The sequence below is a fragment of the Squalius cephalus genome (assembly GCF_949319135.1).
Source record: "Squalius cephalus genome assembly, chromosome: 11".
Lineage (NCBI taxonomy): Eukaryota > Metazoa > Chordata > Actinopteri > Cypriniformes > Leuciscidae > Squalius > Squalius cephalus.
Window position 1 is genome coordinate 16,609,691 of NC_137132.1, and position 22,077 is coordinate 16,631,767.

The window sequence follows — 22,077 nt, forward strand, 5'->3', positions numbered from 1 at the left end:
ATGAATATAAATCATAAAAAAAAGTAGAAATGATGGACATACAAAATAAATTAGCTTGAGCTTCTCAAATATTTATTTGAGAATTATCTGCGAAAAGTACATTTCATGGGGATTTTCAATATTTTTTTTTTTTTACAGGACTCCAGATAGCCTATATAAATCTAAACAAAATGCAAGTAGAAATCCACTGGATTTTAGAACAACTGCTTCCAGTGTTAGTCCAAAAAATGTTTCCAGAACAAAACAAATCTCAAACCGAAAAAAGGAACTTAATGTTAAGTACTTTAAGGTCATTTCATCAAAATATACAAAACACATAAGAAACAAAACTCCCTGTTTATTCTATCCTGTCCTTTTTTTCCTCACAAAATATGTACATGTTTAATCCATACAAATATTAACACTGCTCTCCAGCCATTTTGATAACTAGTGGTCTGGCTTTCCCACAAGGCTTCCAGCCTCACTCCCGTACCTCCATTGGAGGTGACCAATCTTTGAATTAAGTGGCAAATTTGTGTCCCGAAGTGTAGATTCAGGTAGGGGGCAACAGGGTCGGTTTACCCGCACACCATCTGCTGATTGTCCCTGATGGCTTTAGTAAAGGAAGGGTTCAAAAAGGGTGTTAGCAAGGCACGATCCAACTGTGCTCCATTAATATAGTATGTGAGCATTCCATTATCTCAATAATTATCGCCCGTTTTCCATTAATGGTGTGCGGTTGCGTGCCCTGCGCCACTGGAGACTGATAGTGCAGCGCAGTTATTGCTCCTGTAAGGCGGCTGAGAGGAAAACCCATGACACATAAACTACCTCTGGCCCCGAGGCGCTGTGCAGATCTAATCACTCTGTTTGCTTGAGAGCGACCCGGGCTTACTGTAACTTCGCAGCATTGCAGTTAGTTGCAAAGGAGTATGCAAACGCGCCGAGAGCCACGCACTCCTACTGACATCTATACCGGGACACACGCTTCAGTCACTATGCTACATGAGAATCCATGAAAAAAAGATGTACAAAACAAACAAACAAACAAAAAAAACACAGATTAAGAACCAAACGTGACATCTGATCCTGCAGAAAAGTCCCAGAGTCTTTAAGTGGTCGGCAGGAGAGCGCCTGCGCTCTTCCTGTGACGTAACCCGTCTGTTTATCTGAACCCGTCCTGGTAGAAAGCATTGATGGTGTCGGCGATGAATGCGACGAGCCCGCGGTACAGGCCCCTCCAGTTCTGCCAGCGTGGGTCAGCATTCTGAAACAAAGAGGAGAGGAGAATGAGCTCATCATGTGTTTTATGCAATAGGGAACATAAGAATCACTAAAAACTTGTTTTTTACATTGCAAAGCACTCAGGGACTGTAAAATGAAACAGTCGACCTACTTAGATTTCAGATATTGCTCTAATCATCTGCCTACTTTTGTGGAAAAGAAGTACACTTAGCATACTTTTAAGAAGTGGAAATAATGTACTTTAAAAGAATGTACCTAAATGGGAACTTTCGGACCAAATGCAATGATTGGACGAACCTTTTTTGGTCCTAAGACTTCCACAGAAGATATATGTATTTTTTAATATTTAGGCGACTTCTATTATTAATTTCTATCAGGATGCGAAGAGGCTTTCAACCAGTATAACAAAAACCGTTTATGAAAAACATTGCCCACCCTCGCTTTATATGTAATTTCATAACTATTTCTATAGTCTTTGAAATATGGATAAAGTGTACAGCCAAATGTACTGACAAGCATTTATATAAATATATTGAATAAAACACTACGGTTAAAATTATACTCATGTACTTTACATGTGGTTTTATTCAACACATCAAAATAAGTGTACCTCTTTAAAGCATGATGAGAGATTATTAAAACATTATGATTTAAAATGTACTACAAACGTAAAACTTATTAAGACGTGCAATAAAGTCATGAAAGTGTACTCTCTTTTAATACACTTAAGTGGTCTTTTATATCATTAATATTATATTATCTGCAAATACAGCTTTTTTAACAATATACTTGAGGTTTGAAGTACACTACAAAGTGCACATTCAATACTATTAAGAACTTCTTGTAAATCCTATTAAATACTTTTTTTTGTCACAATGGTATGAAGCAAAAGACTCGATTTGAGGTCTGTGTCTTAGTTCCTTCCCCGTTTGGAAACTGAATTTCGAAACTTTTGCTTTGTGTAATTATTAGCTTTTTCCACCTCTTCTATCCTACAGCGGCCGTGAGGCAATTGCTTCAACTTTTGTGACGTTGATGTGTTTGAGTGGGAGTGAGTGTCAAGGTTTATGTTAGCACAGATGTGTATGTGTGTGTGCACAGACACAAGGTGGGGTGAGGCAGTCTCAGACAGACAATGTCTGCACAGAGGAGTCAGGAGAGGCAGCACATTACTCCTCAACAGCTGCTATGAGTCATCCGCTAAAAATAACTCTTCATGGGGGGGGGTCAAGTGAAAGAGGGAAAACAAGAGAGTGACAGTGGAAGAATGAGCTAAACGCAGAGAAAGGTGCAAGATGGGACATATGGACACAATATTGAGGCGGTTAGGGTTACTACATCTTTCGATGCATATTTAAAGTTTTTGTTACTACAGCTTAAACTATTATGCTGACGAACATGTTTATTTAAAAGCTAATTAAGTTAAAACAAAATGTGTAAATTAAGTTAACATTGCTTCAAATAATAACACAAGTAAACAGTACTAAAGAACAAATATATATATATTAAGGAGCTGTGTGGTTTTCTTGTCGATATTGTTGCTTAAATTATTTTAATGACATCATAGACAACAGCATGACTTTAAGGCTTCATTTACGCGGCACAGATTCAATATTTTGGAACACATCCAATCTTTTTGCCATCTGTTACTTAGACAAATTAAAAGCTCAATGACTAATATTATGTAAGATTTTAAGAACTAATATACATGAAATTACTATATATAAATATTATATTATAAAATAAAAAGATTTGAAAGTTTGAAAGATTTTATTTATTTCCATGATTAATATACTATTGTAAATACAATTTTGTATTAATATAATGAACCAAAATAATTTATTAACAAATTATATTTCCTATAGATATTTCATTTTTAAAGACTATTTCCATGATTAACATACTATATAAAATATGCAAACTACTTAACTTTTTTCTCAAATATGGACGTTTTGAATGAAAAATATGCATTTATGATTCATGTAATTCCTAACTGAGTATGACGAGACAAGACACGTTTTACGTTTTCGACAAATTAGGCATACAAATAAAAGTACATGAGTTCAAATTTTAATTCAAAGTAATTCAAATATTATTTGCAAAGAAAATTTTTAATTACACCTAGAACTTCCGTCACTCTTCTATTTCTTTATGCTTTAGAAACAAAAATGTGTCCCCCCCAATGTTCAAGACATGCACTGTCAGAAATAGGGGTACAGTAGGAGTCCATTTCTGTCCCCTAAGTTACGATCTACACTAACGTACCCCATAGGGCTTATTATTGGACCTCAAGGTACATATATGTACCTTTTTGAGGGTCAAAAAGCATTAAAAGGTACATATATGTACCGTTTCTTTTAAAGGTTAAGGTACAATATTGTACCCTTGAGGGTACAGCCCCAGTGACAAGCCATTGTACCCCTAAAGGTACAATTATGTACTTTATTTTCTGAGAGTGTGGTTACACCCTTGAGTCTAAGAGAAAGTGTCTGGACAACTGAAGAGACTAAAGAGGACAGAAGAGGTTCAGGAGGAGGATCTATGGTCCGGCGGTCTCACATGTTACGGTGAAAGAGAACGGTATTGTGAGCATGCATACAGCACAATCACACTGAGCTTTTGTTGCACTGCTCAGTTTAGGGAAGTCCCTGTCATGTCATTCTTCTGCCGGCCACAGTAAACAGAGCCTTCATCCAGTAAAAACACACTGGTATCAGAGTTCAGCGAGGCCACACGACAGGTCGCAGACTTTCTGCACATGACCATGCCGGCAGCTGCCTCAACGAGACATACTTGTTTTATAGCATCGCGTGTGTCAGTGCAGGTGTGTTAGCATGTACGGGAATCTGGGACGAGTGACTCTTACTGAAAAGACAAAACAATTGACTCTTACTGAAAATGAGGAAAGTGCCGCACACACTTAAACATAGGTAAATCAGAGAGCGGAGAGGCAAAAGCAGTGACGTCATGTGTGTTTGTCTGAGGAAAGGAGGGGGAGGTGGGTTCGGTGAGGGGGGGGGGGATTGGCCTCTGTTTTCTCCTGCTCGCTTCACACACTAGCTCCTCACGCGATACAACAGGGATCCAGAGCGGGGAGAGGGAGAGAGGGAGGGAGAGAGGGAAGGTTATTAAGTTCAGCCACAACTGGAAACTCGACTCCAGTCACAACACTCACTACAGGATTGTGAATATCATATTGATCCATTTACAAGAAGACCCACTGGAGGCTACATTTGTGCACGCCCTGCCACACTCGCTCATATTAACAAACAGACAATGCCCTGTACGCGCCTGTTTACTTTATCGCACTTGATGACGCTTCGGCGTATTTAAACTGTTGCAACTAGACAAACGTGATCCTTACCCTCTGAAGAAAAACAGCATTCATCTCGTCTCCGATGGTCCTCAGCTGTATGGCCACCCTCTCGACCGCCTGCTCCTCCAGCCTGGGGTCGTCCTCGGCGGCAGAGCTGCTGGACGTCGAGTCTTCTGAGGAGCTCTGGTTGTCTGCTAGCAGATCAGGCAGGGGAAGTTCCTGTTCTGTACCTAAATAAAAACAATAAGAGTACAAATATTAGATTGATTGCACACAATTCCCTGAATAGATGAGTGTATATATTCGTTCAAAAAAGATTGAACATTTCTTTATTTATAAATGTTTAATGGATAAATATCATTACATTTTTGGGGAGGCACACAACATGAACTGACCTCGTCTTAAATTAAAAAACGTGTGAAAAATGCGTTTGTTGACATTATTGACAGTCAAAAGTCTGCAGGTGTCCTCTCTGTATGATTATCGTATCACGATCTGCATGTTTCTGTGTGTTGGCACACAGAACCACATGATTATAATTTGTTAGACACCAAAAAAATGTTATATTTAATAAAAATTATGAGATTTAATAAAGCATTAAAATAATTAATTAATTAATAGAAGTTTAATTAGGAAATAAAAAATCTATGGAGGTCCGCGGACCCTCCTGATGACGAAATGTTTGTTACCTGGACAGTGCGCGGAGCGGACGGCTGAAGTATACTTTAGGCTTTATTTGAGTTCCTCAACTAAATGCAACACCACTTCTGGTTGTTTAAGATTACTGTTTGTATGCAATTGTATGCAACTGATCCACTGATAATCGTCATTTGTTGTCATACGATCTGGTAGTACTGTCAAACTAGTACCTAAGTTCATTTAGAGTTACTACTTGGAGTAAAATTGTGCCACTGGCACAAAACTGTGTTCTCATAACAAAACTGAGATATATAGGACTGTTCCACTGTCTGCCACTATTTAACAGGCAGACATGCAAAGGAGTGGATAATCTAACCAAATTCAGATTCAACAGAGCTTACAATAGCAGTGAGATTTCATATGCATTGGTGAGCCAAATTCTCTATTTGTTTAAGTAACTTTTGTTAGCATCTGATGTCATATGTTGAGCCACAATGTTTGTTTTGTTAGGTCATGTTATGTTCTATTTAACTTTCACATTGTGTTACGGTAGCTTCAATACTAATCTGATTAAATATATGACAACTCATCATCTTTTATTGATTGAATGGAAACTTCAAATCCTTATGGTTTAGGTGACAGCAGGAAAGCAATAATATGTATCACCTCTGAATAAGTACTGCTATTTTAACAAGGCATAACATCCCACCGCTTCTTAAAAGTCACCATGAAATCAAAATGGGCAATTCACATTTTTTTATAAATTATTTATCTGTGCACATCATTTTTTTTTAATTAATGTGCCCTCATAATCTTTAATCAAAATTGCTCTCCCATGAACATAATCAAGTACCGCCATACATTTTTTTTTTCTTATTCAAGACACCATTTCACTCGGATACATGTCACAATAAGGACAAAACAAACAGCGAATAGCTAAGTCATACCCATGGTTGCAAAGGGGCTGAAACTTTCCAAAAGTTTCAGAAAATTCCCCCAAAATCCTGAACATTTTAAACAAACTCTGGAAAGTTTCTGGAAATTTTGCAACCCTACTGCTTTTGGTTTAGACTGCTCAAACATGCATTTTAGTCTTGGCCTAAAGTCTTGGAGAGATTGTTGAATAAAGTCTTTATTTTTGTTTTGTTTTCTGCACAAAAAGTATTATCATCACTTCTTAACATTAATGTTGAACCACTGTAGTCACACAGACTATTTTAAGGGTCGTTACTATCTTATCTTAACTTTCTGGGCCTTGAAAGTGGTAGTAACATTGCAGTCTATGGGGGGTCAGAAAGCTCTCAGATTTCATCCAAAATATCTTAATGTGTGTTCCCAAGATGAACGAAGGTCTTACGGGTTTGGAACGACATGAGGGCGAGTAATTAATGACAGAAATTTCATTTTTGGGTGAACTAACCCTTTGAGTCATGTCTGTGAAATTGGGTAATTCATAATTACTTCGATTGTCTTTGAAATAGTGTACTTTTACAGTATACTGACGAATGCACTGACAAGCACTTAGAACTGTATTCATTTTACAATGTGAATGATGTTTCGACTAAATATATATATAAAAAAAGACTCAAATGAATTGTTTGAAATGCTAAAAGTGAATTTAGGCACTGCAGCATTATAATGTACAGTATGAAAAATGGATTTTCATTTTGAAATTTACTAAAGATCACATTTAACAGTGTTATTAAATGACTGGTGTTTTTAAAGATTAACTTTAAGTAAGCATATGATAAATCTTTTTCTCGCTTAGCGCACTGAGAAAATGCCTCCGCGGAGGGGATTAGTGCTGCAGCCATGAGAATCCGCTGATCCTCGGCGCAGGTGACTTGAGAAAGCGGGAGTGCTGGGTTCTGGCTTGTTGCCAGGGTAACTGCAAGCCGGTGCAGCCTGAGCTGAAATCCAGCCATTGGTGGACAGGAATGAGGGGTGGGCTGGGATAGGGTGGACAGTTGGAGGACAGGGAGGGACCAGGGACAGGCTATCAGCCAGTGAGGAAAGCCTTTAAGGAGGAGTGTCAGCAGAAGTGTCAGATAAGGTTAAATGATAGCTAAAGTTAGTTGAAAAATATGAGGAATAGAGAGCGGAAGGAGTGAGAGAAACCACAACATTGAGACGATGCGTGATTCTCTGTGACAGGCCGCCATTGTGGACTGAGCAGCACTTGACAGGAAGCCAACAGCAAAGAACATGTCTAAACATGTCTGAGCTCTCTCACTGGGGAAGGGAGGGGAGGGGAGGGCACGTCCTGCTGCATTTTAACCCTTGGAGTCAAAGCCATTGATTTCGTCTTCTGAATCTCATTTAAATATATTATGCTAATGATTTCCACCACGCACATCACATAAACATCATTTCACAAGCATGATCTCTATGTTGTAACGCCTTACCTGTAATATCCCTGAGTGGACAGTCCTGCTGCAGGACACTGTCTGAGCTGAAGGCATCTTGTGTTGGGACGTGGGGTAGTGGTGCGGAGACAGTGCTGGTCTGTGTGGCAATGGTTCGGTGCCGGTGGCAGGGTTGAACGATGCTGCCGTTGGGCCAGGCATCCTGACGCAGCACCTCCATCCTGCAGCTGTTCGGTGCTCCGGGGTTGCAATCATCCACCCTGCTGTCCATCTCTGGTCGGGCCATACCCCTTACAGCCTTGACATGAGAAGAGCAGAAAAATGTTATAGAAAACATCTGACCTGTTTGAACGTCACCTGGTTTGTTTAAAAATGCAGCTGGACAAAAATGACATCATATATAATTGCATGCAAATTTTAAGGGGAACACTTTCAAAATTATTATATAGACCAAATAAAGATTACTTTTTTTTTTACTCATGTAGACTTTATGGAATTAATAATAATAATAATAATAATAATAAAATGTAAGAAAATCAACAACAAAAAAATGATTGTCTGACCTAGCAACCTATATTTTGAGCGTCCACAAGATGGCAGAAACTTGCAGCCTCGTGCTCACGAATGTGTTTGTAAACAAATCCGTGCACGCGATGTCACACACAGCTTCTCGCGCGCTTTAACACAATCTTGCGCTAAAGCGAGTCTCTCTGACACTCAGTGCATTTAAAATGCTTAATTCCACTGGAATACATATTACATTTTCCTAATTACGACACTGACAATGATTTTATCAATTTTTCTCAATTGGCAACAAGGGCTTATGTTGTGAACGTGGAAATTATGAAGCGTCGGAAAAGTGGCACCTACAAACGCACAGCCGGTGACTTGTTGAGTGATGCAAGGTTAAAGATTTGAAGAGGTGGAAGTTTTTGGAAACTGGCAGTTCTTTGATATACAGCATAGTTTAAATGCTTGTTCTATTATACAAATAGCCGGTTATATGTAAGTAGGCTACTAGAACATTAGCTAAATCACTTCTTCCAACATAAGCAGATAGGCTAGTTCTGTTTTGCAACATGGTAAGTTAGCTGGTTTTTAGCTGGTCTAAGACGGTCCAAGCTGTTTATTTGTTGGTTGACCAGCTACCAGTTCCAAAAAACAGCTTGACTGACCACCTGGTAGCTGGTCTAGCAGCTTGCACCTGAACAAACGAGCAGACCAGCTAGAAACCAACTGTATTTTCCAAAACACAGTTTCCATCTTAAACTGGAATCTTTTAAGCAGGGGAGGACAACATCAAACCCCATTTTTACACAAACTGTAAAGAAAATGGCAAATATCTACCTGATCTAACATGATAAAAAAAAAAAAAAAAAAAACATCTAATGATTTTTATTACCTAATGCAGTCTGGTTGATTCTGTCATTTAAATAATATGTTTGTGCATAATTAATGAGCAGTAATATGCCACATCTACTGGCTGCCAAATAGGCAATTTTTACCGATCACTGCAAAAAACAAAGAGATGCATGTTCAACAAAAGTAAAAACACATTTACGCTTACCTTCAAAAATGTGTTGCAAGTAAGTAGATGTTTTTCCAGGGTTGTTATGCTCTGACACCAGATATGTGTCGTGCTTCAAAAAGACTTAGTGAAATGTCCGTTCATGTTATTCCACAAACTGCAGGAAAGAAAAAGTGTGTCAATTCATGGGATTCGTCATTGGCCGTGTGCTCGTGAGGTTGTAAACTGTATGGTTATGATGATGACAGCGAGTTGCTTTCACTCCCGCGAAGTGCTCGCTTTAGGCCACACCCTCTTCTGAGAGTCTCATAACAAGTCCTGACATGCTCATGAGGGGCGTGGCGAGAGACAGTGTAAACACACACACACACACGAGCAGTCGAGACAGCACAGGAACCAGCAGCCCTTACACGCCCATTGTTGTTTGTTTATTGCCAATAGGAGTAGCGTGCCTGTAGTATGTACTGAGTGTGCTGTACTGAGTGTGAGATCTTCTCGATGATTGTCATTCTCAGAGTTGACAACGCACTTAGAATTGTTGTTTTGCATAGAATATTGCATAGAGCAAAATACAATAAAGTGACATCATATAGTAAAATATAGAACATAGTAACAGAGCACTAAATGTGCCTTTAGAAAAAGCAACAAGTTCAGTTCAGTGTGAGTTCACACCTATACTGCCTGAAAAAAATATATTAAATATGCATAAATTGTCATTTTTCATATGCATTTAAAGGATCCACACTTTAAAAGCTATTATTACATTTGACATTTGATGCTATACTAGATAGCCTATAATAGTTATAGCCTACATATCTCTGCTGGTATTCTAATGCCATTATGACATAAGCCTATTAAACATGGCTGACTTGCCACTAACGTAGCCTATACACTATAATGTTACAAATTTCTAAATAGGCTATTAAACATGCATTTTTTTTTTTTTTTTTTTTTTTTAAACCTGTTAGTTCGAATTTTCACGTGCAGTAGCCTAGTGTTGTTTGGTTTTGTTTATTTTGCAACACCGAGGAAAATGAAGTGAAACCTCTAAATAGCCTACATGAAATATGAAAAAATATAAATGAAAACTTTTAAATGTTTTGTCATATTATTTTTCTGTCATATAGCCTATCAGTAATATCGGATTTCATGTAGGCTACTCAGATTTTACGTTCAAATATCCTATATGCAGTGAATATGCACAAAAAATATTGCAGTTTGCTATAATAAGCAGCATTTTTCCATCAATAACATTGTTTAGTTTCTCAGAATTATTATTATTATTATCATATCATTTAAAAAAATATTTTTTTATTGTTTCCTCCTTTGCGATTTAATACATCATGCTAATATGCTAATATGGCTAATATGCTAATTTAATAAGTGTATATCGTTCAACATTCACTAATAAAACATAAAAACTACGAAAATTCGTTAGTCTTTTGCTCTTTTGCTAATCATCGATGCACAGCTCTGATAACGTGAGCTAATAAATGTAACTATGCTAATTGAATACGGAATCCCCCCGTTTCTTTCATCCCCTTTGACCTTTGTACAGCAGCTTACGACTGCATCTATTGTTTAAATGCAGATGTCCTTCGCATGATGGGGAGTTTAACTTCACATATGGATGGGGAGCTCCTGTCCCACGGACAGCAGATGAAGGAAGGACTGTGTGGAGGGGAATCCCCATTCAGGTACATGTCTGGGCATACAGCCCCACGCAGACTGCTCTAGGATGGCAAAGCCTTTATTATCAGTCGCCTCAGTGTTAAATGCATAGTTAGTGGTGTTGACATGGAATTCATTATTTCATGAAAGCTGATACTGTTTATTGTGATAGTAATAATGAATAGGCCTATAGATAAATATAAAACAAGTAGTCTTGTAAAAAAAAAAAAGGTCTATATTATATACAAAATTTGTATATAGGCTAAATATGATTTTAAATGTATTTATATTTATTTTATTTCATTATTGGTACAGTGGTATATGCATGGTACAGTGTTTTACTTGTGGTTTTTACCCTGAGGTTAGGCCACTGAGTATACATACAGTCCTCTATGACGTAAACGTGAACAATTGATACAAAGCTCAATGGTCAAACAGGTAACATGTTTATTTCCATCTCATGTGTGGTGACACTTCAGCACAATGACACAAAAGACAGTCTCTTTACTGTAAATAAATAACTTTCCCCTTCGCTCCAGTGTCCACATGACAGCTGAGAACAATAAGTTCATTACCAAAGTTCACAGGGAAGAGATCATGTGTGTGTTTCTGTGACTGTGCAACGGCCACATACGTTACCAAAACACAACGTCCACGTGGGTGTGAGCGTGAAAACACGAGACAAGAGCGAGGCTCGAATTTTACTGTGTCCTGGTGACATCATCCTTTACTTTACCCCCTCCTTCCTTCACACTCCACCGTATCTGATAAACCTGTCTCGAGCACTGCTCGTCCACCTCCCATCCCACATTTGTACATATTAGTTTTCATTGTTGTCACCTTAATTGCCTGATAAACAGTCCCTATTGGTGGTGCAGGGCCGCAGCTGCCACCCTTCAAGGTAATGGGAGGGTGGTGAGTGACAGACCCGAGATCTGCAGGTTTAGAAGGCTAACAAACAACCAGTCTATGCTTGCATTTAGCTGCCATGTGTAAAGTGGTTATCGACTAGTCATACTGTTATTCTGCGCACCAAGTTTCATGATTGTGGCAGAAAGGTCAATTTGCATGTCACGAATGACATCAAAGGGAAAAAGAGAAGGGAAAATATGCATGCTTCCTGATTCTCTTTCAGCCATGGTTGAAAATTGCTTGTAATTGATTACATGATATGAGTGTCATAAGGATCCAAATCACCTACACTGAAAGCAGCAATCATTACATACCAAGCAAAGATGATCACGTAAGTTTATTGTTTGTTTTTTCATAAATATTCTCAATAAAGAACCAGAAGTGAGAACACATTTTTGAAACCCAGTTTCAGTCACATTTGTGAGTGTTTACATAGGATTGTAAAAAAAGGAACTAACAGAAAACAACATGTTTTGTGTTCCACTATGGGCATGTTTCTCTGCAACCACATTAAACTGTTGCCATTAGTGCTGCACGATTCCTCCGATTATAGTGTGTCTACTTCAGAATTATTAGAAACCTACAAGATCATGATTCACTGTGTGTTAGAATTATTCATATTCCCCATTAGACCATGCCATATTTAATTGGGCTCTTTATATGCTAATTATTACACTACAAAAAATATAATATAACGCCTCTATCTTCTATCTATCAATCGGCCTATATATATATACGTGTGTGTGTTTGTGTGTATACGTATATAAATAGCCTATATATATTGTACGAATACAAATTGATTAATTGCATCTAACATAAAACCTTTTGTTTACATAATATATGCGTGTATATATTATTATATTTAAATATATTATATAGGCCTATGTGTGTGTGCATGTCTGTGTATACACACTTATATATGTGTATAAATGTGTGTGTATACAGTAAATGCATACATAGACATATAAATAAAATTATATACAGTATATATATATACACACATACATATATTGTGCAAACAAAAACGTTTATGTTAGATGCGATTAACTGATTTGACAGCACTAATATACATATATATGTCAATACACAAATTATATATAAATATATATGTTAAAAATATAATATATATACATGTTAAAAATACAATATATAGCATGTGTGTATCAGCACTACATAAATAATGACATATTTTAACTGTTAATGAAACTTGAAAATTATTTTAGACACACAACTTATGACTACAATTATCATCCGTTAGTGGATAAAAGGTCAATTTGATCAGCATTTAATATGTGATGTATGAATTTGTACAAAACAATTTGTATATATATATATATGCTTAAAGGAGAACTCCGGTCAATTTTAACTTTTTAGGGTAGGTTTAGTTACCTATGATCACGCGTGTGAACTCGGCAATCGACTACTTTGGACTTCAACCGAAAACAGGATGTAAACAGGTATTTGCGCTGGCTTAAATAACATCATTTTTATACATATCTTTCACATCTACTGCAGTCAGATTCACTTGTGTTCACTCTGAAGGTATCACTCACATTTTCTGTGCACTTGTAATGACACACCAAGGATGTTAAGAGGCTAAAAGCAGGTTTAAAACTTGCCCCATTGAAGTCAACAGGGTGCAAATTTTAAAAATAGAATAACTCGGTGTAGGCAACACCGATTTTTGTCGTTGTTCTCTGTATTGACAGCACTCCAAATGTACAAAAAAATGAGCTCAATGTTAAAATTGACCGGAGTTCTCCTTTAACATTGCAATATCAGCTCTTTAAACCACTCACAGGTGTCATGTTCATCCTTTTATCCTTAATGAAAGGTAGTGTAAGACAAAAAGCTCATTGTCCTAGTGATGGTCAGTTGCACTGGATGGGAAAGGCTATAGTGATGTCAGAGCTGCTGAAGGCATTACCTCATCTCCATCATCAAGGATCATTTCACACATGGTTGCAAGCTGAGGCAGAAGGAGAGCAGTATTAATGGGTTTGGGGGTGGATTGTAGAGGGCTGTTAAGGCCAGCTGTTGCAAACATGACCCCCTGTGACACCCACAGTCCCCAAACAATGGCTTGATAATGTTGGTTATTTTTAACACAAAGTGAAGGAATGTTATACTCAAATCATGTTTATGCACTGCGGAGTTTCCCATTTCAGGGTTCCTTTCAGCTGACTAGGCAGGAGTTGGAGCTGCGCTTTTGTTGGCTTATCAATTTCATGGTCAGTTGTTTTGTGGAAAGTCAGACATTACATATTAGATGTTGATCAAATTGAGCTTTTATCCACTATTGGAGTATAAATAGTTTCAAGTTGACCCTAAAAAGTGTTTAAAACCGTTAAGCTTCATTAACAGTATTAAAGATTACGTAGTGCATACATTTCTTCTTCTAATTTATAGTGTAGCAACAGACAATATGATGACTCACTGTCCCTAGTGACGCCGTGCTGAAAGCCGTGCACCTTCTCTTCACCTCCCATGGGCTCTCTTGTTGATAATTGTTGGAGTGTCACAACAATTAGGTCATTGCCGAGTTTGTGTTTGCAAAACCCAGAACCTGACACCACTTGATTCACTGGTAGGTCAAGACATCCAACAACGGGTCAGCGCTCGATTGTTTATCTGAGGAATGGGTAGAGGATCCCCATCTTCATCATCGAGCAAGCTTGTGTTTAAAGAGCCTGACATCACCTGCTGCGAAAGATGTAGATCTAGCAGGATCAAGTTGCTCACCCTTATCAAATGATACTCTTTGTCTTGGTGTGTAGACAGTGTTTACTTGGTTACGCTGAATGTTGTTGTTGTTTTCTGTTCGGTCAGTAATGGCTTATGCGCATATAATTGGGTGATTTTGTAAGGGATATTTAAGAGTTTATAGATCAAGTGAAAGGAAATCCATGAAACAATCACAAATATTTTGAGAAGACCTAATATTTTCAGCCATGTTTAATGTAGTTCAATTAAGTTTTTTTTTTTTTCTTCAATAACTGATGAATAAATAGCCAGCATGTTGTTGGAGCTAAAGGCCTTGAAAAGACTTTTAGGTTGGCAGATGGAGAAAACCAGAATTGCAATAAATTGTTTTCCATAAGTAGGGATGAATAGCCATAGCCAATATAATAAGCCCACGGCTGCTATATATACACCTGTACTTTCAATGTACACTATCATTATAAAGTTTGGGGTCGATAGTATTTTTAAAAGTTTTTGAAAATAGTCTCTTTTGCTCACCATTACAATTTTAATTTATTTTAAAATGTAATTTATCCCTGTGACGGTAAAGCTGATTTTTCAGCATCATTACTCCAGTTTTCAGTGTCACATGATCCTTCAGAAATCATTCTAATACGCTGATTTGCTCTTCAAGAAACGGAAACAATGGATTTTTTTTACGGATTATTATAGTTAGATGAACTTTCTATTCATCAGATGAAGAGAAAGCATTTATTTGAAATACAAATATTTAGTAACATTATAAATATTTGTACTTCTTGCTGAATAAAAGTATTAATTTCTTTAAAAAATACACAAAGCTATATCGTACTGACCCCAAACTTTTGTTCAATAGTGTAGCTCTAAGATGTACAGTTTATTGACAACAAGCAGAATAATACAGACCAGACATTCAGACATTATTAAAAGCTAAATGTCAAACGTCGGTCCAACTCTGAAAAACTAAAAATGTCCCTTTAAATATCTTGCTATAACAAGTCTATATAGCGACAAATTTGGCATAATCCCTATTGCCTCTCTTTCTCTTATATATATATAAACTGTTAATATAACATTAATATATAACATATATAATATATAACATATATATAACATCAACATAAGCCTTTTAGCCACATTTTTCGATACTGATATGGTGGTTTTAAACAAATCTTCTTGATTCTCAGAATGCTATTCATTAAATTAGCCAACAACTCTCTAATTTGCTTAAAAATTATGTAACATTATTTAATAGCAACTTTGTCTGTTTTTAGTGGGCTTTTCTGCAGCGTCTACAAGCCTTGTTGGACATCCATCAGTCAGGGCAGTAACCCGCTGAGATCAGAGTGACAGAAGCTCGCTTGTTTTGCTCCTGTGATGTTCCTCTGCCCGGAAACAGTGTTGCCTCGACAGCTGCGAATGGAGAAGCGATTGGTCGCGAGGCGGCAGTTCAAGCATCGCGCGCGCTGTTCTGGGACTCTCTGTTAAGAGTGCGTACGTCAGCCAGCGTCAACATCAAGCTGCTTTGCTCGACTGCATGTTTGCCTCGCAACGCATTCGTGTAATAAAATGAACACCCATTAAAAATGTAGATGTTCCAGACAACAGCTTTCACTGTTAGTCAGTAATTTAGAGCCAAGTAAACATTATGAGTGGACTTATGAACCGACTATTGGTAAAATACTATCTCTCTCATTCTCTCTCTTTCACACACAATTTCAATTAATATACGAGTTAAAAACTAAATCTAAAACATGTCTCATTACATATATATATATATATATATATATATATATATAAAACCTTAATCCCAACATCAGACTGCTAATATTTGCAGTGACCTAATTAGCATTTCTCTGCCGCCCTCTGCCGATCACACATAGTATTGTCTCAAATTCAATACAAAATCCACAAGTTTTTTTTATTTTTATTTCTAACTATATTAAGCTTCTATTTAAGCATAGAACATAAATTATCAGAATAAAGAACCATGAGGTCAGTGCACACTAAATATCAAACAAAACAAAAACAGTTATGAAGATGGAGAAAATGAAGCATTTCCAATCACTCTTCTCCCACTTCTTCATCAGGGCAGCAATAGTATTCCACAAAACAAATCTGACCATCATCATTCCTCACAAGATACTGTAGAGAGAGAAAGCCTCGGCTGTCTGTTCTCACCGAGACTTTACAGGACAGAGCCAAGGCTTTTGTAGAAGGTTTCAACAGGGAGATCTTATACCTTGGAGAATAAGAGAAAATAAATCTTAGTGACTCAGAAAACTTTATTGTTCTTTTACCACTTACATGTGAATGCCTTGGAGGTTAATTTATAAGCAGCTTGTTTTATGAAGTTCTGAATTTAGCACAGATACACAGAGCTCTGATTGATGAGGAATGCAATCTAAAACAGAAACTGTCCTCCTACCTGTTGGTCTGTAATTTAGTACACTGGAACAGCTCCATCATGTCTGAGTCTTTAGGATAATCATAATGGGCATTTCCAGAATTACCGAATGTGGATAATCTAGGGTGAAAAGGAAAATAACAATGAATATGTATTGACATTTAAGTTTGACTTGACAACACCACAATTTATTTTTCACTCAGCAATAGACCAAATTAATAGATCTCATAATTGGAGCTGACATTATATATTATAATTAATAACCTTACATTAGTAATTCCTTGATTCAATTATATACACTGTTGTTCAAACGTTAGGGGTCAGTACAATTTTTTTCTTCTAGACAATATTACTTTTGTACTTAAAGAGACAGTAAAGACATTGACAATTTTACAAAAGATTTCTATTCAAAATAAATGCTGTTCTTTTGAACTTTCTATTTATCAAAGAATCCTGGAAGTAAATTCTGGAAAGTTTCTACAAAATATGATACTGTTTTCAACATTGATAATAATAAGAAATGTTTCTTGAACAGAAAATCTTCATATTAGAATCATTTCTGAAGGATCATGTGACACTGGAGTAATGATGCTGAAAATTCAGCTTTACCATCACAGGAACATTTTAAAATATAATCAAATAGAAAACAGTTATTTGAAATTGTAAAGATATTTCACAATATATTGTTTTTACCATACTGCAGATTTAAAAAAACTGCTTGGTGAGCATAAGAGACTTCTTTCATTAACGTTAAAGGTAGTGTTGGCACACTGATCTGTTGTGTGCACGATTACTGTACCTGAAGTACGGATGGCTCGGTGACATAGTAATCTGCAGAACTTCACTGGTCATGTCAAGCTCAGAGAAAGCCTCTTTAAGACTGTCGGATTGCAGAATCACCTTGTTGGTTACATTCGTGCTGCAAAAGTCAAAGTCTATGGGCTCCTCAGGCTCCTGTGTATTAATCTTGCACACGGTGACCACACCACCTTCCTCCAGGAATAAAGTCAGCGGATATCCATAGCCATTGTAGCACATTCTCAGGGCAGTGCACACACCTCAATGGTACAATAAAAGAGAAATTAGTTAAATACATTTGACAAAAGAAAGACCGGATCACCATTAAGATACACACCTGGGGTTGTGCTCGCCCCAAAGATGGTTAGGCAATCCAGAAGAACAGTTAAGTTAACCTGAAACCCAACCGCATCCTCTTTGATAGTGTATTCTTGAAAGATGTCAGCCTGAGGAAACAGACACAAATACACTGATCAACTCAACTGCTGACAACTGAACCTGTCAGAAACGGTCCTCCAACACCAACCTGAATGAAAGCATTAGCTTGAAGGCATTTGGAGTCCTCTACAGTGACTTTTAACCCATTCTGCGTTGCATTGAAGATGGCATGGTCTTTGAAAGAGATGGCTTTCAGGATGTTGGACAGATTCCTTGCGTTATCCAAACTGGCTATCAGAATGTACTGGTCAATGTCCGCTTGGGACTGAGTTGACAGAGGCATGTTTCTGCGTTGTCAGCATCTGAAATGACATTTAAAACATCTAACGTTAACTAACTAACTTATATTAGCTGTTTACAAATTATGGTGATACGAAAACAGAGACATTACACTAAATTTGTGCACTTACCTACATATATGATCAAGCTGTCAATCTGTGGGGAAAAACTAACCTTACACATAAACAGTATATGTTATATATATATTTAACCTACCAAGTATAGATATGAAATATAAAGATTTACATTTCTTTTTTAGAGTTTGGCGCCCTTAAGTGGCCGCTGCTCAGTCTTCTTCTGGTGTTTTGAGTTTAGTTGTTCATTCGATCCCTCGCACGCACCGCAGAGGTCTGATGCGGAACTGCAGGAAGAGTTGATATGCGGACGTTTTCAATATTAGAAGGGGGGGTCATGGTGTGAAAAGTTAGGCACAAACACACTTGTACTGTAATCTGTCATAATTACAATAAAGACAATATTTATGACTCATGCTTTATTTCATTCCCATAAATGCAAGGTGTCAAACATAAATATTTAAAATGCGTTTGTGCACCCCTCTCCCTCATCATGAGTTGGCCTTGCCGTCGCCTGGCAGCCGAGAGACAGATGCGAGGAGGCGGTCGGTCGGTCATCCCGGCAGAAGTGCCACATAATCAGTTAAAGGTCAGTTACGTTTGAGACATTCCCTGGTTTATTTAACTTTATGTAAGTGTGTAATTCCGTTTAATAATTTGAGCGACTAACTATAAAAAACAACAACAATATGTCCAAGCTAAGTTCCCAGCTGGTCTGTGTTTGTTTATCTATCTCAATAGTAACCATACCATACCAACAACAAAGCGAAACTTGTGAGCAGTAGCATTTCTTCCTCATCTATATATTTAAACTACGTTTATGTGTTTTATGTAATGTAACGGCAGTGGTAGTTACATGTAGTTCAAATTAACCAGCTAACTTAGCTAAGCGGTTAGCTAGCTTATTGTGATCTGGTGACAGTGTAGGGAAATCAATATTGTATTCGTTTTTCGCCACTAACGTTACTGGGTTCACATTTGAAACGGAATAAAACGATGCGCGTGCTATTTCTTTTAAAATAGTCCTGTTTATGTATTTCTGTGTGATTTCCAGATATTATCGAGGTTTAGGTCCTCTGGTCATGGCTAAAGACCCGTTGGCAGAGGCTGGTCTTCATTTTGATGAACTCAACAAATTGCGAGTACTCGAGCCCGACGTGAGCCAGAAAACCACTGAGCTCAAAGAGGAATGTGAGGACTTTGTTGACAGTGAGTTTTTTTTTATTTGTTCTTTATCTTATTGAGTTGACTTCATCTCTCATGTTGACTAAACAGTATTTCGTTGCTTCTTTTGACAGTACAGATCAATAATTTATGCTTGGCATTTGTTTTTTGGAAACAGAGATAGGACAGTTTCAGAAAATTGTTGGTGGACTTATTGAACTTGTGGATGAACTGGCAAAGGAAGCCGAAACTGAAAAAATGAAGGTACATTCTTGCATTTTAAATAACCTGCAGTGCAGATTTGTTATGTTCATTTATATAACTTCAGTGATTATTCTACAGGCCATAGGAGCAAGAAATTTGCTGAAATCGGTTGAAAAGCAACGAGAGGCTCAACAGCAACAGCTTCAGGCTTTGATTGCAGAAAAGAAAATGCAGTTGGAAAGGTAATCAGTCTTATTAGAAGGCCGATCAATGATATATTTGATACTCTGTATTTTTCCACTATATGTGAGACTATAATTGTTTGTTTTGCAGGTACCGAATAGAATATGAAGCTCTTCAGAAAGTCGAAGCAGAGCAGAATGAATTCATTGATCAGTTTATACTGCAGAAATAAGAGTGCTGTGTTTTCTCTCTCTCTGTTGGACAGAAAAAAGTGATGCTATGCATCTTGACTCACAATGACTTCCTATAAAGTACTGGGTCCCAAAGTAGGTTAATTGAATTGAGCAGTTTATAGGTGACAACAGACATCAACCTGTCTGTTTTAGCCTCAACCTCTGACTCTATTGTGTTAACATTGAGTGCTTTTGCATGGCCAGTTCCAGGGGGCATACTTGTAATCTTTCCAACTATAGTTCATAATCTCAGATACTATTTATATACAATATAAGTTATTTATACTATTTATATGGAAATTAGTTTGTAAATCATTCTTTTTGTACAACAGCAAAATACAGTATTTGCATGTTACTGTAAATAATTCCATCATGAGACATCTTCAGGTAAATTGTTTATTTTCTGTCTGATTTTTATTTTAACTGCTGTTTGTGACTTGAACCCGTCCAGTTTTATTTGATCATATCCTCATGGCAAATTTATTGTCTGTTCATGGGACCACACCAAACTATTTTCCATAGAAGTTATGGAAAGCTATTTAATATGAAATTTACTTATTTGTTTACATTAACCGTTATTAGGTGTGTAATCTCAATATTTGACTAACTTCATACAGATTTGAAGAACATTTGAATAAAAATATATTTTGCTTTTACGTGTTGTCATCAGTAAAAAAACTGTAAATTACCATGGGGTCAAAAATTGCTTTTTTTTTGCTTAAAAATTACATACAATTATCAAATATGCTGGTACATATTTTTAACCAGTATAAACTAGCAATAACATTGAAACCCTGGTGGGTTATAATGAATGCATCCATCTATAATGCGTAGATGAGATGAACTGGCTTTATCTTTGTTTCTTGGACTTTGAGGAAGTGTTTCCTTTCGGAGAGGTTGAGTTATATGTTGAGCTGAAGAGCATGGTGAGCAGTATCATGACGGGGATGATGAGGTACGGAGCATAAATTGACACCAGTGTCAGGCGTTCGTTCAAAGTTTGGGGTCCAGGATGTGGCGCCAGAGGAAAGTTATGGAAAAGCACGTGGCTTAAAATTGGGACTAGAGTAGTTGCCACATGAACGGAGTAAATGATGGCTGGAGTTCTGATCCATTTGCAGCCACCTATTAAATGGAAAACATCACATCAATTAACAGGAGGAATGTGACCATAGTGACTGGTATGTATTGACACAAGTGATTGACCACTAGATGTCATTGTTGTGTGATTTAAGACGTCTGATTCCACAAATGATCGAGGTACTACTGACCCTTCAGGAAAGCATATGCTGCAACTGGGAAAAAGGGCAGCTGGACGAGAGCTTCGCAGAATACAAAAGATTTGAACCAGGCAGGCGGGTCCATCATCATCGGATCCTTGAATTCAGCGGCATACCAGTGCAATACATTTTTCAGCTGTAACACAAATAATAATATTACATAATTACATACAAAACTGCTAAACTTAGGATCTTATATGGTTCCGTTAGTGACAAATACAACTGAGTGTGTGCAGCACAAAGTGCAAACTTACCTCAGGTGGATACAGATGTTCGGGAAGTAAAGCCTGAAGATCAACCATGAGAGTAATTGGAATGTGCGACGCAAAGTAAATGAAATATATAATTTCTAAAGCGCGAAGTAACATTTTGTTTAGTGCTTTAACAGTTTTCGTCAAGTTCCTTCTCCGTCAGTGGTTCAGCAGCCGTGGACGGCGTCAGTGGTCAATTATAAAGTAGCGTGTTACTCCTCTGTTTCTGATTGGTCCTTTAACTCGGTCACTTCTAATCTTTGTCTTTTCATTGGTCCATCGGCTCGGTTGATTCCTGAAGTGGGCGGATTCTTGATTGCACATTGGCTCATGGAGCGTAACCGTGGAACACAATCCTCAATCTTTACAAAAATGACCATAGCAACTAG

At 37.3% G+C, this 22,077-nt stretch overlaps 4 protein-coding genes across 9 annotated transcripts; 1 reads left to right on the forward strand and 3 right to left on the reverse strand.

Annotated features, from left to right (window-relative positions):
• Positions 1–215: 215 nt before the first annotated feature.
• On the reverse strand, positions 216–9,371 carry bbc3 (BCL2 binding component 3). Its single transcript, XM_079887111.1, has 4 exons — positions 9,113–9,371; positions 7,585–7,843; positions 4,589–4,770; positions 216–1,246 (listed from the first exon to the last, which is right to left on the reverse strand). The coding sequence occupies exons 2-4, from the start codon at positions 7,829–7,831 to the stop codon at positions 1,145–1,147; spliced, it is 531 nt and encodes a 176-aa protein (XP_079743237.1). The 5' UTR covers positions 7,832–7,843; positions 9,113–9,371; the 3' UTR covers positions 216–1,144.
• Positions 9,372–16,274: 6,903 nt separating this feature from the next.
• Positions 16,275–18,643, reverse strand: rad1 (RAD1 homolog (S. pombe)). 5 transcript variants are annotated; one of them, XM_079886930.1, is made up of 7 exons: positions 18,546–18,620; positions 18,431–18,473; positions 18,109–18,322; positions 17,920–18,028; positions 17,584–17,842; positions 16,806–16,904; positions 16,280–16,619 (listed from the first exon to the last, which is right to left on the reverse strand). In XM_079886930.1, the coding sequence occupies exons 3-7, from the start codon at positions 18,301–18,303 to the stop codon at positions 16,442–16,444; spliced, it is 840 nt and encodes a 279-aa protein (XP_079743056.1). In that variant the 5' UTR covers positions 18,304–18,322; positions 18,431–18,473; positions 18,546–18,620; the 3' UTR covers positions 16,280–16,441. The 5 variants fall into 5 exon arrangements, with proteins under 5 accessions (XP_079743055.1, XP_079743058.1, XP_079743056.1 ...); XM_079886929.1 differs by having other exon boundaries at positions 16,275–16,619; positions 18,431–18,643; XM_079886932.1 differs by lacking the exon at positions 18,431–18,473 and having other exon boundaries at positions 16,279–16,619; positions 18,546–18,643.
• Positions 18,644–18,886: 243 nt separating this feature from the next.
• Positions 18,887–20,559, forward strand: ift20 (intraflagellar transport 20 homolog (Chlamydomonas)). Of its 2 annotated transcripts, XM_079885470.1 has the most exons (5): positions 18,887–18,962; positions 19,428–19,582; positions 19,716–19,801; positions 19,880–19,983; positions 20,075–20,559. In XM_079885470.1, the coding sequence occupies exons 2-5, from the start codon at positions 19,456–19,458 to the stop codon at positions 20,154–20,156; spliced, it is 399 nt and encodes a 132-aa protein (XP_079741596.1). In that variant the 5' UTR covers positions 18,887–18,962; positions 19,428–19,455; the 3' UTR covers positions 20,157–20,559. The 2 variants fall into 2 exon arrangements, with proteins under 2 accessions (XP_079741596.1, XP_079741595.1); XM_079885469.1 differs by having other exon boundaries at positions 19,716–19,983.
• Positions 20,540–21,875, reverse strand: tmem97 (transmembrane protein 97). Its single transcript, XM_079885468.1, has 3 exons — positions 21,692–21,875; positions 21,429–21,573; positions 20,540–21,282 (listed from the first exon to the last, which is right to left on the reverse strand). Exons 1-3 carry the CDS (start codon positions 21,803–21,805, stop codon positions 21,008–21,010), a joined length of 534 nt encoding a protein of 177 aa, XP_079741594.1. The 5' UTR covers positions 21,806–21,875; the 3' UTR covers positions 20,540–21,007.
• Positions 21,876–22,077: the final 202 nt, after the last annotated feature.